Genomic DNA, 19,467 nt, shown 5'->3' with positions numbered 1-19,467 from the left:
TTGGAAATTTCCGAAAGTTAAAAAATAAATTAATTTAAATGATTTTCAAAATAATTTAATATTATGATACATGTTGACTGAATTTTCCAAATTTTCTAATCTATTTAATATTGCATTGACTGAAATTCTTTCTCCAATCAAGTTATTTTTATACGAAAACCTTTTATATCTTTCTCATTTGACACCTTCTCAAGATATTTTAAGCAAAGTTGCTGAGCATTGAGATCAATATGACCAATCAATGGTTTTCCATTTATTGAGACCCTGATTTGCATAACAACGTCTTCTAGAGTAATGGTGCATTCTCCGCATGGCAAATGAAAAGTATGAGTTTCCGATCTCCACCTTTCAATTAATGTAGTAATCAATCCAGGGATTAGTTTGTAGTCACGAATAAATGTGGCATAATAAAATTCTGCCATATCCAAGAATGAAATAATGAGATCGTGTGGTTCATTATTCTTCATTCCTCAATGTCGAAATGATTCTACAATATCTTACAATGAATTATCAAAAAACCTCAAATAAGGTCATGTCAGACATAAAACTACATTATTTATTTTATAATAATTGACGTAAGACTAGTGATGTGTGCATTTTGTAATCTCAACAGAGGAATTTGATATGTCATCCTTCTAACAACTTTCATAGAATATTAGTAATAATTAACATATATTTATAATAATAAAAATAAAATGACATAAAATAATTAATCTAAATATTAATTTAAACAAGTTCAGGTGTTTAAATCCTGACTTTTGAATCCTGGTCAGGGGTTTCAACAATTAATCTAAACATTAATTTAAACAAGTTCAGGTCCCTTAAGCAAGGTGAGGGATTTGAATCCTGGCTTAGGAGGGTTGCCATCGCCTCTATAGTACCCGAACTGGATTAGTCGGTCAATAGATCAGATACCAATAATTAAAAAAACAAGAACAATTTTATCTAAAAATAATATAAATTAACTAATTGATTTAAACATCAACAACAAACCAAAAATCATCTACAATAACATATTAAAAAACTATTAAAAAAATATCTTCAAATTGAATATGATTTTTTCTTCCTTATTTTCTTCTCCTCTCCTTTCTCTTCTCTTCACTTTAGTTATCACCTACCCTATATATAATGGGAAAAAATTTACACCCAAAATCGCATGCAATGATTTTGAAAAAAAACAAAACAAAACAATATTACAGCAATTAAAATTTTGGAAAAAAAACCCAGATTCTGATCATTCACATTCATGCAATGCATGTAATTATATTACACAAAAAAGCCTACCCCGGCCTGCATCACCGCTCCCCTACGCCTGTATCACTGCTCTCCTACCATAGGGGTGTTCACTTTTCGGTTAAAACCGAATTAAACAATCGAACCAAAATTTCGATTGGTTAATTTTGGGTTCAATCGGTTAATTATTAATAGTTTTTTTCAAATTTCAGTTTCGATTAATTCAGTTCGAAATCGATTAATTAACCGAATTAATCGAAATTATTAAATATTTAATATTATATATATATTATTTAGTTTTAGGGGTGTTCGAACTAGGTTTTTACCTAATTAACCGACCAATTTAACCGAATAAACCAAAAAAATTAAATATTTAATATATATTATTTATATATTATTAATAAATTTCGATTAATTCGATTAACCAAACTTAATTCGATTCGATTAATAATTAATGAGAAAAATTTTCGATTAATGAAATTTAGATAATTCAGCTCAGTCAGTTAACTGAAGAACACCTCTCTCCTACGCTGCATCACTGCTTCCCCCTACCTGGTAACAGTGAAGACGTCGGGTAAGCAAGGGGTTCAAAAAAATTTAATTGGGAACGGTCCAAAATTTTTAATCCAAAATATTCATGAACAGTGAAGACGCCAAGAATTCGTGTAACCTTCAATTTTTTAATTCAAAAAATTACTTGAAATAGTGAAGACGCCATGCTTTCAATCAATCTTTAAAATTATTGTAGCTTTTGCTATATTTTGAAAAATAAAAACACCGATGCAATATTTTGTAAAAACAACAATAAAATCCTATTCTCATATGTAATGGGGTAAGGACCTTATTTTCATATGCAACGGAATAAAGACTTTATTTTCATATACAACGGGATAAGGGGGAAGTAGGATAGTAGGCTGCTCCCAATACCAAGTTGGGAGCAGCTTTCGTGGAAGAACTCAAACAGTCAGAAAATTAAAAATAAAAATAAAATACAATGCATGTATAAATAAATAAATAAATATATAATTATACAATCTTTATATACAGTCTATATATACGTGTGGGAATAATCCTAAATATTTTGTAAAAAGAAAAAAGTAAATGCAATATTTTGAAAAACTATAAAGTGACGATTTTTAAACTTATCACAAAAGAGCATATTCTCCTTGCAGCCCTAGTGATTGAGACTCTCCAACTGCTCCCACTCATATAGACTAATCTTACAAAATCTAATCAAAGCACAAATTATAAAATAAAAAATATATAGAGATTGGCTAAACAATTTTTATTGGATAAAATATATTAAAAATCACTGAATTATTCTTAAATAATTATTTTTCATCATCAAACTTTTAAAAATTATAAAGTGATGATTAAACTTATCACATTATTACAAAATAATCATTATATTATTATAATAAGTTCAAAAAAATTAATGATTATTTTGTAATAGTTCGATAAAATTTTAGTGACAAATAATCATTTTAGTATAGTCTAATAGCATCTAATATATATAGGGCTAAGATCTAATTACATAATGTAAAATTAAAAAAATTAACAGTAGAAAATGAAAATATATTCACTCAAAAAAAATAAAGAGTTAATCTCAACCTTTGATTTCCCTTCATCCAACGATCTTAGAAGCCCGTAAAACTTATTAGGTGTAAGTGGATCAAACTCTCACTATACATGAATGGATGTATCATTTTATATTAAGGACCGACTTTTAAAATTTTAAGACCAGACGAATTTATAAAATTTTAATAAAGTAAAAATATATTTTCAATAAAAAATTATAATAGAAACTTAAAATATATGATAATGTTAAATTTTGATGAACGACGTGATTCGTCCTCTATATATATGCCAATGGGTTCGGTCCATCTCTCTATATATATGCCAATGGGTTCGATCCATCTCTCTATATATATGTCTGCCAATGGGTAGGGATTGAAACAGCAGGAGAAGCTTTGTTTTCGCTCATCAAAATGGAGAGCATGAGCAGTTCAATCCCTCCTACAATGAAGGCTTGGGTTTATTCCCAGCATGGGAGTCCTGCTGATGTTCTGAAACTTGACTCAAACTATGGGGTACCCCAATTGCAACAGGATCAAGTTTTGATCAAAGTTGTAGCAGCTGCCCTTAATCCAGTTGATTTCAAGAGGATGCTTGGCGTGTTCATCGATTCCGATTCTCCACTTCCTGTAAATTTCCTTCTTCTCTTCCCTTTTCCAACCTCTATCTTCTTTAATGTCTTAGCTATGGGCATCACGGAATCAAGATCAAACATTAAGTGAAGTTAAACTACTTAATTTAATATATATATATATATATATAAGAATCTATTAAATATTTAAACTCAAATTTTAAGAATAAATAATTAATAATTTTAAAAAAGGCGAGTTGATCTCCAAACTATAAAAATTAAACCGAAATTCTAATTCAAGAGATTTGATTTTATATAATGATATTTTTTCGTTTTGATTTTAAATATATTATGTAATATATAATATGTGTTATTGGTTGATTCAGAGTGTTCCAGGATATGATGTAGCTGGTGTGGTGGTAAAAGTGGGCAGCCAAGTAAGAGCTTTAAAGGAAGGGGATGAAGTCTATGGGAACATCAACGAGAAAGGGTTGGATCATCCCAAGATACATGGCACTTTAGCTGAATTCACTGTTTCTGAAGAGAATCTGTTGGCTCTAAAACCAACAAATCTGGGTTTTGTTGAAGCTGCTTCCATTCCCTTAGCCATTGGGACTGCCTATGAAGGCCTTGTCAAAACCGGCTTATCTTTTGGTCAATCCATCCTTGTTTTAGGCGGTGCCGGTGGAGTCGGCACCATGGTTATTCAGGTACCTTGCTCTATGTTGAAAGTTCATTTTTTATGCAGTCTACGTGTTTGATTGAATGCCTATTTTTTTTTGGGGGGATCAAAAGCTACTCTTATGTTGGGGTGTAAATGAACTGGGCTAGGAAAATGATGAATCTGTTTTTGTTTATTTTTTTTAAGTTTTGTATTCATTTCGTTTAATATTCTTGAACATGTTCGTTTATATATTTGTCAATACGTTAATTTATTGGTGAACTTATGTTATTAATCCTTAAGTTTCTTAAGTTTTGTGGTTCATCTCGTGTTTAATTTAGCTTCTAACTTCACCGATATTTACAATATAAAAGAATAAAAGCAAAAGGATAATCAAATAAGCAAGTCAATAAATGCCTCTTTGGGGGGGGCAAATCAAAAGCTATTGTCTCTTATGTTGGGGTGTAAATGAATTGGGCTTGGGAAAAAGTTATATTTATGTTTGTTCGTTTATTTTTGAAGATGCTCGTATTCAGTTTGTTTAATATTCTCGAACATGTTTATTTATATATTCGTTAATATGTTAACTTCTTGGTGAAATTACATTACTACTCCTTAAGTTCTTTAGGTTTTATGTCACTAGTCTCAAAGTTCATCATGTGTTCGATTTAGTCTCTAACTTCACTGATACTTACAATATAAAAGAATAAAAGCAAAAGGAGAATTAGGTAAACAAATCAATAAATACGTTGAAAAAGCTCATAAACGAACCGAATACGCCTCTTTTCGTTTTCGTTCGTTTATTAATTGAACATAAAAAATTTATTCATACCCGTTTATTTAATTTAATAAACGAATAGTTCACAAGCAATTCATTCAACACATTATTCATTTACACCCCTATCTCTTACTTGGTATATGGTGATGATTTGGGCCAAACCAAGCTTGGGCAACTGTGTATGATGTTAATGACATACATTAATGTAATCTGAAGTGTTGGTATTTGGAATTATATTTTTCGAATATCTTTCTCGGCCTTTTGGCAACGATAAATCGTGGCATTATACTTATAGAATTTGAATGGATCAGCTAGCTAAGCATGTATTTGGAGCATCCAAAGTTGCAGCTACCTCGAGCTCAGCAAAACTGGAGTTGCTAAAGAGCTTGGGTGCTGATTTAGCCATTGATTACACCAAAGACAATTTCGAAGATTTGCCGGAGAAGTTCGACGTAGTATACGATACTGTTGGTATGATTCTAAACCTTTGTTTCCTCTCAACTATTTCGAAATACCGATATTATATGCAGAGACAGATGTAGGATCTTATGTTAGGGAAGAATTTGAAATTTTGGAGGGGAGACTGCCTCTGCTCGTCCCTTCGGTTCATCCCTGACTATATAGTACATGACTTTCGGCTCAACGGTTCGAGCGAGTTCGAGTTAATAAGACATGTTTATTTATGCAAATATAAAACAGGGCAATCTGAAAGGGCAGTGAAGGCGATCAAAGAAGGTGGTAAAGTTGTTACAATTGAACCGGTTGGTGAACTGGCTGAACCGGCTTTCAGTTTCATCCTCACATCTAGTGGAGCTATGCTGGAGAAATTGAACCCTTTCCTTGAACATGGACAAGTGAAGCCTGTCATCGATCCAAGAGGCACATTTCCTTTCTCTCAAACTCCACAAGCCTTTTCGTATCTCGAAACCGGAAGAGTTACCGGAAAAATTGTCATACATCCCATTCCGTGACTCGGGTCGATGTTTACGTTGCTCGGACTCGAGTACATCGGATACTGTTATGTATACCCTACCCATGTTTGGATATATGCCGGATACTGTTTTCGAACACCCGTAGCGTTGGTTAGTATACTTCAAAACTTTTGTAATAAATCAGTCTATTCGGAAATGGACTAATGCTGAAATATTAATGGAGTATCCGATATGTGTCTTGTTCTTTGCTTATCCAGTCCTTGATTGTTGCAACGTACAAAATCTTGAACATTTGCAGGTGATCTGATTCACCCTTTTAACTTGCATGAGAAAGAAATGGTTATCTTATTCGAGTCTGAGTATCAGACATGTAGTTATGTGTCTGTTACAGATTTGGAGGGTCGGTAGATCATATCTCGACCTCGCTTTGCCTCGACAGTGCAAAGTTGTTCCGATTTCTAGGGTATGAAGCCGGTCGATAGTCTTCTCTCCGATGAAGAAGATGCATCACTCTCACGTCTTCAACAAATGTATTTTCATTCGAAAGTATGCTATCGTCCTTAAACTTTACCTTGTCAAAATAACAGGATATTCGATTTGTAGAGATCGGAGTCACTTGTATGATGTACGTGTGCATGTGTGCGTGTGTGTTCTTCAAAGTAATTATTTTTATTTGTGTAATTAAATTATTATTCTTTTTACGTTTTATTAATTTAAACAATCGGTTTTCAAAATTTATAAGTGGTCTTAGTAATTAAAAAGAATGTTATTTTCTGAGAGATGTTGAGTTCGAACAGTTGTATTTATAAAGAATGTATGCATTATTATGTTAAGAATATTCTGAAGAGATATTATTTTATAATCACTTCTTACTATTAAAAAAAATTCTTATAAAAAGAGTCGATGACACACAGGGATGGCAACGGGTCGAGTTAGGATCAAATTTTTGGTTAACTCGACCTGAAAATTATATCCTCCATCTGAATTCGATCCAACTCGAAAATTATATATCCTCCATCTGACCCGACCCGGCCTAAAAATATATATCCTCCACCCGACCTGATATAAAATAAGGACTTAATTATAAATAATAATAAATTTTTTAAAGAAATCATGTTATTTTCCTTGGGTTGGGTTGGAGTTTCTTCACCTTCTATCCGAAATCGAAACTGACCTGACTTCACCCCTTTCGACCCGACCCGACCCAACTCAAACTCATATTTTTCTTAAAAAAATATGATCCTGTCATATCGGATTAGGTCGAAACCCATCGGATCCTGTCAGAAGATACTCAGACTCATCATTTTTATTCAAGTATTCGGGTTTTGTCCGGCACGAAACATAGACGAAGTTATGATCGTTTAAATATATGAAATATTGAGCATTCTAATGTTAGATACATCTGCAGACATTCGATATTCAATCCCGAATCCGAATAACATAAATCGAGACCTACTTATGAAGAATTTCTCTATCAAACAGTTAAACCTGAGCATGCTTACAAGGAACATAAAGCCTAAAAGCCAACTGTGTTTTACTATTTGAAGTATTTTACCTAATCTCTATGCTACCATTGACACAAGACAACTCTCCTTAATGGTGGGTCAAAAATGACCCATTGAGAATTCAATTTGAAGCTAAGTTACCCTATTTTTTTTTCTTTTCTTTCGAGTAATTATATTCGAAACTTAAGCTTGACACGAAATTAGACACGAGCACGATAATGTTCTTAGCAGAATTGTGTCACTCTAACTAGAGCCTGAAAAGCTACATAGCTAGATATTATGCTAAAGAACATGAACCGAAACATTTAGTAAAATAGTCAAAAGCATCCAAGTTCTTGAAACTGTCTTATCTACAAAGCTCGGTTCAGAATTCGGATTATGATGTCAGCAAATCATAAGAAAAGAGGGTAAAACAGTCGACGATTCGAAGCCTCATCTTTGCTGTGATGGTGATCTTTAAGCTTATGGTTCCTAGTAGAGCTTCCAATGGAGTATTGTGGACACATCTTTTACCTAACAAAGATGGCAGTGAATGAAGTTACATGGAAGTATGCTTAAATGAGAAATTCATAGGTCTATGAGAATTCCCAGTGATCTCTATCTCATAGATATATGCATTTATTGTAACAACTTATTAAGAAACAAGACATTAAGTACAAAGATGGTGTCAATGATGGTGTGATGGAGATGGTGGTGTTTTCATACAGAGAGAGGGTTTGAGAGCTGAAACTCAAGACTCCATAGCTCGAAAGTTCTGTTGACGAAATCGTAGTAACCACCCTTGACGGATAGAGTTTTCTTCACCAATCCATCTCTTACGAATGGATAACTCAGCAGGTTGCCAAGTGATACATTCACTGCTTCCTGAAGAAGAAAAAAATGAAATGCACCCCATTAGTTGTTTAGCATAGCCAAATTGTGACCTTCAAGCCATTGAACCATTATCTTTCGGTTCAGTGAACCCCTGGTTCTTGGCAATGTGCCAGGCTAAAAGGGCTATTGGTTCCACATTGAGCCCGAGTGATCTTGAACCGTTCTTGTTCAGTTCATTGAATCACTAGTTCTTGGGAATGTGCCAGACTGAAAGAGCTACTAGTTCCTCGTTGAACCTATGTGATCTTGAGCCGTTCCCTCATTTATAATTTTATAATTTCGAATTCCGTATCTATCGTATTCCATTTTATAAAGATAACTTCATGAATCAACTACAATAATACTTGAATTCGGAGCCGAGTTTTGAGGTTTTTACCTTCTCACAGTGTGCACATTGACCTCCAAAAGGCTCACTACCATGTTCAGCTAGCACCTTGGTCTTAGCAGGCAGTCCAATCTTAACCCAATCTTCTATGAAATCACTGTAAAAAAATCTCAATCGAATCAGACTAAATTTTACTTCATAGTACCCATCATTTTCTCTTAAACAACCTCCTCAAGGCCTTACGTCGAGGTGGTTCCGTCGTATGGGAAAGACATGAGCCCCTTGATTCCACCACAGGCACTGTGCCCAATCACCAAAATCTCTTGTACCTACATGAAAGAAATCAACACTTTCATTGGCATGAGACTGCAACCTGTGACGTATTATCTGTTTTAACTCGAAAGTCTTATGGTTTCGTCCTATAAGAAGTGTGCAACAAATACGGGTTTATGTCCTACAACTTAAAACTCGCAATGTACCATCTGTTTTAACTCGAAAGTCACATAGAACACTCCACCTTGAGATGCAAAACTGCATATTCGATAGCAGATCCTATTCCGGCGTATTTAGTCTGCCATATAACATGGACAAAGAGTCAGCAACATCAAAATGTATGTGTGTGTATATCAGCAGCCGTGAAAATTGGGTCTGAAAGGAACCTGATCATATGGTGGCACCATATTAGCAACGTTTCGAACCACAAAAGCCTCCCCGGGTTGCATGTCCAGCACATGAGATGGGCAGACCCTGGAGTCTGAGCAGGCAACAATCATATACTGCAAGCATTTATTCAAACACTTAGTAGGCTCAAAATAAACTAGGTAAAAATGCATCAGAAGTCCTTCTACTTAAAAAAGATATAAAAGTGACCATCGTATTATTTTTTCTCTCAATATGGTTCTCCAACTCAGGAAACAAACCCATGTGACCCTTCGACTGACGTTTTTCGTCTTCGACCGTTACGGTGTTGACATGACAATCTATCTACCATGTTTGAGTTATCAATTTAACTCATCTGTCATGTAGTCCTCTATGTGTGGACTGTCCTTCCAACACCATGAATTGTTATATCAGCACCATAACGGTCAACGAAAAAAAACGTTGATCAAAATGTCACATTAGATTTATTTTCTGAGCTAGAGAGTCACATTAAAGGGTCACATTTGTTTTTGTTTTTTTGAATACAGTACTTCAAATGCCCTTTTGCCAGTAAACTATAACCAGAGCTTAAACCGATTCGAACTCGACATTCTGTTATACCTTTGGGCTTTGACCCTTGGCAAGCTCACCATACAAAGCAGGATTCTTACTGCAAAACAAGGATGATTTGCAAGATATTCAGTGAAACCGATAGAGAATTTGATGAAAATTGAAGGGGGCGAAGAGTGAATTACTCGTATTTTTCTTTCCTGAAGTAAACGAAACCTTCTTTCAATCTGTCGACAGAGGCATTTGGTACCCCATCAGCTGATAATGTTGCGTTTAACGATGCTGTTAGTTCATCAACTCTCCCAGCTACTTCACCGTTCACTTCTTTCTCCCTACAATCAAATGAAAACGATATGAAATTTATAAAATTAAAGAATGTATAAGAAAAATATATTGTTAATATTGGTTTAGTCATTAGATTTCTTAAGCAATGTTAGGGGTTCGAATCCTGGTTATTGCGAATAGAATAAACTGGATTAGGAGGGTCGCCCTTGCCACTGCAGTACATGATCTGAATTAGTCGATCAATAGAGATCCAAAATAAAATGTTGGAGACTAAAATGCTAAAAAAAAAGGATAGGGGTAAAGTGGTAATTTTGTGCAAACGTTGAACGGTAAATTTTGTTATTAAGCTTTGATTCAAGTGGTAAACAATTTTATATCGCTTAAGTAGGTTCTGAGTTTGAGGTATTGTGTATAAAAAAATTCTCCGCTGAAAGACTCACCAACCAAAATCAAGCGTACAACATGAGTTGGTCTGGATTGATCTGGATTAGTCATGACAAAGCCTTGAGAACCGAGAGAGGGCAATAAAATAATAGTGATTTTGGCTTTCTTTAGTATTTTGACTCTAACATTTTATTTTGGGGCGAAAAGTCTTCCCGTTACAAATTATGAATCTTTTTGTTCTAAAATAAATTATTGATGTTAAAATTTTTCAAAAAAAAATATCAAAATGGTCATTTGTGCAAAATCTTAAAGGTGTTTTCCCTAAAATAAAACATTGAGATCGATTCCGAAAAATATTAGTGTCACTGGCCTCAAAATTAGTATAATTTCTACTTTAGTACCTCAAAAATCATGAAATTTTAATTTAGTAAAATAATTAAATTGCACTATGAACCTCTAAAAAAGTATATATATATATATATATATATATATGAGGATGTTACTACATTATTTTGAGGTAGACAATACCTGAGGAGTTTCTTCAGAGCTTCAACGGCCTCCTCATAGGATTTGTTTCCTATGTCTTCCCTCTGCAAATTTTCAAATCCCCAAATAATTTTCACAAGTTAAAATTTGAATCGTTATTTGATCATTCATCAACATCGGTGCAAAATCATAAAACTTTTGTCGGGATCGGAATGATAATATAAATTGTGGGGTTAAAGGTAAAATTTTATATTAAAAGGATTGAATTGCATTATTTAGTTTAAAGAGGGATCTAAAATACAACCAAATCATTTTATACAAATGTATAGAATTTATTCATCAAATGAAGGTTAAATTGTGAACGTTGATTAAAAAGGGGACTTGAGCGTTATTTAGCCAAGAAGGAGAGCATTTGAGTGGCGGCTGGTTAATCATCGCCATACACGCGTCAGATGTTCAGATTGTAAGTTACTTATGTTGCCATATTCACACATTTCAATCTATATAGGAATTCAATTTTGGGTAAAGCACATCAAATTGTTACATAATTATTATTAATTTTTGGGCAAATTACGTGTTTAAACTTAAACTATCAGTTGTGATCCGTTTTAACACCTAAACTTCTAATTTTTTTCAAATCATACCTAAAGTCTAGTTTTTGTTTCATTTTAGTACTCCATTCAAAATTAACTTAAATTTGAAAAAATAACCTGAAAGTTTAGGTACTAAAACGGATCAAAACTGATAATTAGGTACTAAACACGTTAAGTTTTTAATGGTGGGGGTACTGAAATGAAATAAAAACTAAACGTTAGATATGATTTTGAAAAAAATAGAAATTTAAGTACAAAAACGGATCAAAACTGATAGTTTAAGTATTAAATACGTAAAGTACCCTTAATTTTTAATAGTAATCAAACTTTATTAAACTTTTTAAATAGTTAAAAATAGTTATTTAATCTATCACACTATTATAAAATGATCCTTAAATTCATTATTGTTTACAATGTCTTAACGTTCATTTTGAAATAGTTCGATAAATTTAATGGGAAAAAAATAGAAGTGAAGAAAAATATATACCGGGACGAGTAAAGGAATAAGGGCAGCGAAAACCGGCCGGTCTTGAATGAGTGACAGGAGAGAAGGGGAAGAGTTAAGACTAACGACGATGGACGGTTGCAATGTCGGTCGTTGAGAACCTGAAAGACGGGTGGAGGAAGAGGAGGGGGAGGTGAGACACCAACCGTTGATCGGAGCCGTCGACATTGCCACAAAAAAGAATGGATTCAATGGAGTTTGAGTCTTATGTCATAGCTTGAATTTTATACCATATTTGATGCGTTTCTCCAATCTTAGAAACCGATAAGGAAAGCGAGAGCTTGGTGAATGAGAGCTTCTACTTCTTGTAGATGAGGTTTGAACGTTGGGGATTCATTATTTTTTTCTTTTATTTTATATTAAGAAAATTAGAGTTTTGTTCATCCATCAATATTTATTTATTTTTTAAAATAATAATTTGTATCTGATCTATTGACCAACAAATCTAAATTAGAGATATTGTAGAGGTGATGATGACCCTTCAACATATCCGGTAGCTCTTTACCAGTTTTATCATAATGAAACTGGTTTTGTCATATTTTTACCTGTTATATTGTTATGTATCGATATATTTTTATAAAGTATCGATACTTTCAACATATCCGGTAGCTCTTTACCGGCTTTGTCATAATAAAACTGGTTTTGTCATGTTTTTACCTGTTATATTAATTGTTATGTATCAATACATTTTTATAAAGTATCGATACTTTATAGGCGCTATTACTGTTTTTCTTTTAAATTCCAAAAGTGTCGATACTTATTTAAATGGAATCAATACTTTCAATATATCCGGTAGGTAGTTTAATGTAATAGGTAGCACCTATTTTTTTTTACCGTTTACATTATTAGCAACCTTCAAAAAACCGGTAGGTATTTTAATGTAATAGGTAGCGCCTATTTTTTTACCGTTTACATTATTAACAACCTTAAAAAAAACCGGTAGGTATTTTAATGTAATAGGTAGTGTCTATTTTTTTACCGTTTACAATATTAACAACCTTAAAAAAAACCGGTAGGTATTTTAATGTAATAGGTAGCTCCTATTTTATTTTATCGTTTACATTATTAGCAATCTTTAAACAAAACGTAGGTATTTTAATGTAATAGGTAGCGCCTATTTTTTTACCGTTTACATTATTAGCAACCTTAAAAAAAACCAGTAGGTATTTTAATGTAATAGGTAGCGCCTATTTTATTTTACCGTTTACATTGTTAGTAATCTTTAAATAAACCGGTAGGTATTTTAATATAATAGGTAACGCCTATTTTTTTTACCGTTTACATTATTAGCAACCTTTAAAAAAACCAGTAGGTAGTTTAATGTAATAGGTAACACCTATTTTTTTACCGTTTACATTATTAGTCGTTTTTAACCGGTCACTTGTTTAACGAGTCACGCCTTTTTTAACCGTTTTTAACCGTCTCACAGCAGAACTTCCTCAAAATTGTATATAGATAGAAATATAAATATTAATTTTTTAAGAAATATTCAATAATTTATTAGGTATTTAAATTTATAATTCAGAAAATAATGTTTAATTTGTCTAATAATTAAATTTAAAATGACATAAATTGTTATTAGACCAAAAAATTAAGAACATTGGATTATTTTTTTTTTGTATAAACATCGTTTTCCAATCATTTGGTCGAATAATTCGGATCAGATATTGTAAAGGCGATGACGACCCTCCCAACCCAATTTGTTCCATTCGCAATCGCCAAGATTCGAACCCCTAACCTTGTTTAAGGGATTTAGTGTCTCATCCCGCTAGATCAACCGATTGTTGGTATTTGATTATCATTCTTTTGTTCACCCCCTACTTGATTAAATATCTAATAAATTATTATATTTTTTAATTTAAATATTTATTTTTTACATTAACTAATATTATTAGATTAAAATATATAGAATATAAAATAATTTTACAGGGCCGGCCCCCTTTTGGGCCCTAAGGGAGCTCCGCCTAGGGATGGCAAACGGGCGGGTCGGGTGCAGATACCCCCTCCCCCATCCCCATACCCACCTAATATTTTTCAATCCACCACCCGCCCACCACCCATGATGGGTACAAATTTTCAAATCCACACCCGCCCACGCGGGCACATTTTCAAATCCATCCCCACACCCACTACCCACTAGCGACATACCCATCTAGACCTGCCTGACAGCAAACTAATGGGATGTTGGAGTTGGTTCCCAGACAGTTCGTGATGGGGTAGCAGCACATGCTTCAATTTGTCAAAGGAGTGGCTCTACGAATGTTATGGAGACAGATTGTAGGGAGCATGTAGTCGCAGAGCTGGATTATTGTGTTGCTTTCGATGTTAATGCTCATAGTGCGCCTAATATGGGTTTTGAGGGGTTAAAAAACATGGAAACTGTTGCTTTTGATGTTAATGCATATAGTACGCCTAATTTGTGTTTGGATGGGCAGCATTGGCTAAAGAACATGGAAAGTGACGTGATTAGTGGGATTATGGGTTTAATCAAAGAGTCGAATATTTCCCAGATTAAAGACTAAATATCCTTAATATTTGGTTAAATTATATGTTATATATTATACAATATTAAAATTTATAAATTAGTCTCTAAAATTACACTTAAATTCATGATGGTCCAAAATTTAATAGATATTTAGCTGGGCGGGCGGATGCGGGGCGGGTAATGTCTCAAACCCATTACCCGCCCACCACCCACGACGGGTACCACTTTATAAATCCACACCCGCCCACTACCCGCTAAAATTATACCCATCCCCGCTCCAATTGAACCGAATGCGATGCGAAATTCACGAAACTGTATCCGTTTGCCATCCCTAGCTCCGCCCTTGTTCTGGTCCATCAGCTCCAAATCTATCTTCGGTCAAAAAAGAGCTTTGAAATTTGAATGTGCAGGTCATTGCACATGCGTCTTCACGTGCATTCATGTCTCATGCAAAAAAATTCTTATTACACCCATTAAATAAAAAATAAATGTTTTTTTTAATGAAAATACGTTGTATTACTCACTCCATCTCATTAAATATGTTTCTTTTAAATCTTAAAATTGTATCGTTTAAAATGTCATGTTAAAAAGTCAACAAACAATAATACTTATATTTCTCCTTTTACCCTTATATATCTCACTCTTTTATACCTATAAAAATAAATCTATCAATAACATTTTTAAGGATAGTTTTATTATTTTCATTGATTAAATATATCTCATATAACTGTGTACATAATCAATCATTTTTTATTTATCATCACAAGTTTTAAAAATTCAAATATTTTATTTTTTAAATAATTTTAAGTTTGATCTCTTTTAAATTATGATTATTTAGGTTCATAACATTTTGAGATCAAATGTTCGATCGAAAATTTAACTCGTGTTTCGTCCATAGTCATTGTTGGCGGCCAACGACAACCTGTCCACATCAAAATAGGTGTATCGACTAAAAACGTGATAACCAGTGACATATGCAAGCTTAAGTTAGGGTGCACGAATCAAGTGATCTCTATAATAAAATAATTGTTATTATTCTTTGAGGACTCGAGTTCAAGCATCGTAGATATCAAAAATGTGAGCTTTCAATGCTAAAAAGTCAAGAGTTATCTTTGAACGAATATTACCTTATATTTACTCTCATATTGACAAAATCACGATATCTACTTATCAAATAAACCCTAAACCCCGAAATCTCAAAAACCCTAATATTGACCCGAGGTTTAATTGATCACAATTTCCCATATTCTCTGTCATCGGGACTGACAAAAATAAATAAAGAAATGGTATTAGCAGATCTCCAATCTGATCTCAAACAAAACCCTTTTTTTAATGGTCCTTTCTCCATTGTTTTCTGCATAAACTAATTGTTTTTTCTACTGTTTTTAAGAAAGGTTTTTGTTATTTAAAAGATTGAAAACCCAGAAAAGAGCTGCCTCAGATTCCTTTTCATTGGAAAATGTTGGACAATTACCAACGCTTTAAATCTCGTTACCATCTTGAGTTCAGCTCAATTGCTTTTTCACACTACTCGACACACTTTCCCGAGAAAATCTTCAAAGTTTCCAGAGAACCAAGCAGAAAGGTAAGCAACGTTTTACTACCTATGTGATACTTCCAGTAGTTTGTTTCATATATAACTTGGGTTTTCTTTTCTGTAATCTGTTGAGAACAGTACATTAGGGTTTTTTCATGAATTAGAATATAGTAAATCTTTTGCATGTTTAGGGTTTTTTAAATAGGGAGAATTAAGTCTATTAATCCACATAAAAACCTAGACTTTGAAATGCTCCCAATATATATATATATATATATATTAGGATCCACATGTACTCGAATTCGTATCCTGCATGCGTTTTAATAATATCTTTTTCAAAACCGATTTTGTTTGAATATTAATCGAATCAAGACTCGATGGACCGATTAAACCCGGTCATCGTACATTTAGGAAAGCTAGGAATAGGTTGCAAAGCTTAGAATGGGGAGGAGAAGGAGACACCAAAGTTTTTATTATTTTGTGTTACATTTACATTCATTAATGGAAATTAAAGTATATTCCCCCCTCCCCATCTACGGTGTCGTTTCACTCTCTCGGTTGTCTCGTCTTAGTCAATTTTCCATTTTCCATCTCTTTCTCCCACCTCCCCCTTTTTTCTTTTTCTTCATTATGTATGTTTTTCATGCTTTTTTTTTAAAAAAAGTATATCATTACGCACGAACGAAATTATCCCAGTGATTAAAGGAGCGATTGTTATTTCTAAACAAAGACGGACATAGGATTTTATGTTGGGGATGAATTTGAACTTTTAAGATTTCAGGGGAGACGAACTTGAACTTATAAATTTTCAGGGGTTGAAAAAAATATTTTCAATAGAAAATAATAGAAAAAAATATAAAATATGTAGTAATTTTAAAATTTCACGGGAGCCATTGCCCCCACCCCCTCTTCGGTCCATCTTTGTTTCTAGAGGTAATGAGTTCGAGCACTGGCGACTGCAGAGTAGTTGAGTGTTCATTGTCAGATGATTGAAAATCTCTAGAAAAGATACTACCACTTGTAACTAGAGCTGGGTATATGGGCTAAGGCCCGCGGGCTACCCGTTTAACCTGCGATCTGTGCGGGCTTCGGGCCTCAAAAATTGAAGATCGTTTAAATTGCGGGCTTTTTAGCCCGGACCGTTAAACCCGCGGGTTTAATGGGTATAACCGCGGGCTACCCGTTAAACCTGCTAAAGCCCGCTTAATTTAAAATTTATAAAATTTTAGAGAAAATAAACTTAAAGAATTTTATAGAAAAAGAAAATAAATTACCTATAAATATGATGTTACTTATAACTATTGTAGTTCTTATATTTATTAGGGTGTTTGTCATAATTTTACCGTTGCTTGATATTTTTTTCATTTAAATGTACATCATTATCATTTTGGTATTTAAAGATTTTTTTATTTAATTTTGACCTTTATTTTTTTTCATGAAGTATGTTATCCATTTTGTTATTTAATTATAAAAAGTCACATGATATTCTAATAATATATCACATGACACGTAATATTTGGATTAAAAATAAGAAAGAAAAGTAAAAGAAAAAATTGAAAACATACTTTTCAACTTTTAAAGACTTTTACAAAATAAATATATTTTAACAAATTAATGACTTATATTTTATCAATTTTAGTATAATTGTATCTTTCAAATTTACTCTTATACTGTAAATATTTTATTTTATATTTTCATATTATGTTTTAGTATTTCTCTAAAGTATCCATAAAATACAATTATTAGGAACACTTGACAACTTTCTTGTTAGATTTGTATAATGTTTGACTTTGTTGAATTTTTATGTTTGAATTTCTACTTTCAGACACTTCTGTGTCTTCATATTATAGCCTTGAATAATCGTGTTTTATAAAAGTATAATGTGATTATTGTTTTATTTGTTTTTCAATTTGGTGATATAAGTGAATATTGTTTTTTTATTTTGAGTTAAAGTAATTATATCATATATATATATTAATGATTAAAAAATTAAAAAAATATTATTTTATAATCATTTCCGGCTATTTAAAATAAATTTTAAATATTATTTATTATTTTAACGGTGCTACCTTCCTTTTCAAGTTGCTCGATCATTTTTAAAGGTGTAGTAAGTTAAAACATTATTTTTATTGCATTGAAAGCATTTAAAATTATTTTATTAAACGGGCCGCAGGTAAGCCCGTTTAGCCCGCGGGTTAAATGGACGGGTCGCGGGCCTTAAAATTCAAAACCGTTTATGAATGCGGGTTTTTTAGCCCGCTCCGTTTAAGCCCGCACCGTCAAAGGCCGCGGGCTAAACGGGCGGGTAGCCCGTATACCCACCTCTACTTGTAACTACCTTAGATTAATAAAGAAAATATAATTCATTATAATCCGGGATGAAGTTAAGATATATTGAGAGAAATAAATCATTTAAATTCAAAATAATAGAAACTTATTAAAATATAATCTAAAAATAGGGAAAAATACAAATTTAGTTTTATTAAAAAATTGGTCAAAATAAATATATAATTTTTTTGTCAAAATAGGTAACTTAAATATACAAAATTTTCATCTAAGTTCTAAAAAAGTTGACATATGATATTAATTAAAGAATACTTTAGATACTTAGATGAAAAAAGTTGAATACTTTAGATACTTATTTTAATCAAAAAATACTTTAGATTCCTATTTTAACCAAATAGAAAAGTTTAAGTATTTATTTTGACAAAAAAAATCTTTATGTACTTAAATAAAATTGTGATATATTTTAGGGACTTATTTGTAATATTAGCCTATTATACCTGATTTTTCTAAAAGCAAATTACGTGATATAATAACCGTTTTGGAAATGAAAAGGGTATTTTAGTAATTTAGGGGCTTCCCCGTGGTTGTCGTGTCAACCTACCAAAATAGGGAGTTTTAGCCGTTTAGGTAATTTCAGAAAATTGAATTAAAAAAACAAAAACAAATATCAAAATATCTAACCTGCCACGCGCCCAACCTATAAACTCTCCCCACTCTCGGACTCCCATTTAGGAATGAACACGGGACAAACCCAACGGGTTTAGACCCGATATAATATTATTTGGGTTAGATTTTTTTTAAAACTTTTCTGATTAGGTTGGGTTGAGTTGTTTAAAGGTTATGTTTGGGTCGGGTTAAGTTTGGGGTTAAGATGAAATATATCCGACCCGTCTTGATCTAAAAATATATAATTTTACATTATATATTTAAGGATAATTACAATAAGACTCCTTTATATATTATTTTTCAATCAAATCCCTATTTTTATTGAATAAAAATAATACTTTCTTGTAAATATATATTTTGGGTTGAGCCGGATCGGGTTTAGGTTTTATCTCAGTCAAGTTCGGATCGGGTTGATGGTGTACAATTTTGGATCGGATGAAGGACATAATTTTTTGGTTCGGATCAAGTTTGAGTCGAATGAAATATATATAATTTTCGGATTAAGTGAATGACATTTAATTTCGAGTTCGAATCTGATTTACCGAAAATTCAACCCAATTTGATCTGTCCATCCCTAC

General features: G+C 32.6%; 2 protein-coding genes across 2 annotated transcripts; one reads left to right on the top strand and one right to left on the bottom strand.

Annotated features, from left to right (window-relative positions):
• Positions 1 to 3,149: 3,149 nt before the first annotated feature.
• LOC120212897 (2-methylene-furan-3-one reductase-like) lies at positions 3,150 to 5,977 on the top strand. The gene is made up of 4 exons (XM_039211085.1): positions 3,150 to 3,437; positions 3,766 to 4,089; positions 5,130 to 5,289; positions 5,518 to 5,977. The coding sequence occupies exons 1-4, from the start codon at positions 3,222 to 3,224 to the stop codon at positions 5,787 to 5,789; spliced, it is 972 nt and encodes a 323-aa protein (XP_039067016.1). The 5' UTR covers positions 3,150 to 3,221; the 3' UTR covers positions 5,790 to 5,977.
• A 1,660-nt stretch (positions 5,978 to 7,637) lies between these two features.
• On the bottom strand, positions 7,638 to 12,083 carry LOC120212968 (carbonic anhydrase 2-like). The gene is made up of 10 exons (XM_039211133.1): positions 11,898 to 12,083; positions 10,860 to 10,921; positions 9,848 to 9,994; positions 9,714 to 9,762; positions 9,113 to 9,229; positions 8,971 to 9,024; positions 8,697 to 8,782; positions 8,505 to 8,610; positions 7,961 to 8,119; positions 7,638 to 7,768 (listed from the first exon to the last, which is right to left on the bottom strand). The coding sequence occupies exons 1-10, from the start codon at positions 12,081 to 12,083 to the stop codon at positions 7,727 to 7,729; spliced, it is 1,008 nt and encodes a 335-aa protein (XP_039067064.1). The 3' UTR covers positions 7,638 to 7,726.
• Between the last annotated feature and the right edge of the window lie 7,384 nt (positions 12,084 to 19,467).

This window comes from Hibiscus syriacus, unplaced genomic scaffold (assembly GCF_006381635.1).
Source record: "Hibiscus syriacus cultivar Baekdansim isolate YM2019G1 unplaced genomic scaffold, ASM638163v2 tig00110017_pilon, whole genome shotgun sequence".
Lineage (NCBI taxonomy): Eukaryota > Viridiplantae > Streptophyta > Magnoliopsida > Malvales > Malvaceae > Hibiscus > Hibiscus syriacus.
This window is presented reverse-complemented; position numbering and strand designations above follow the sequence as displayed.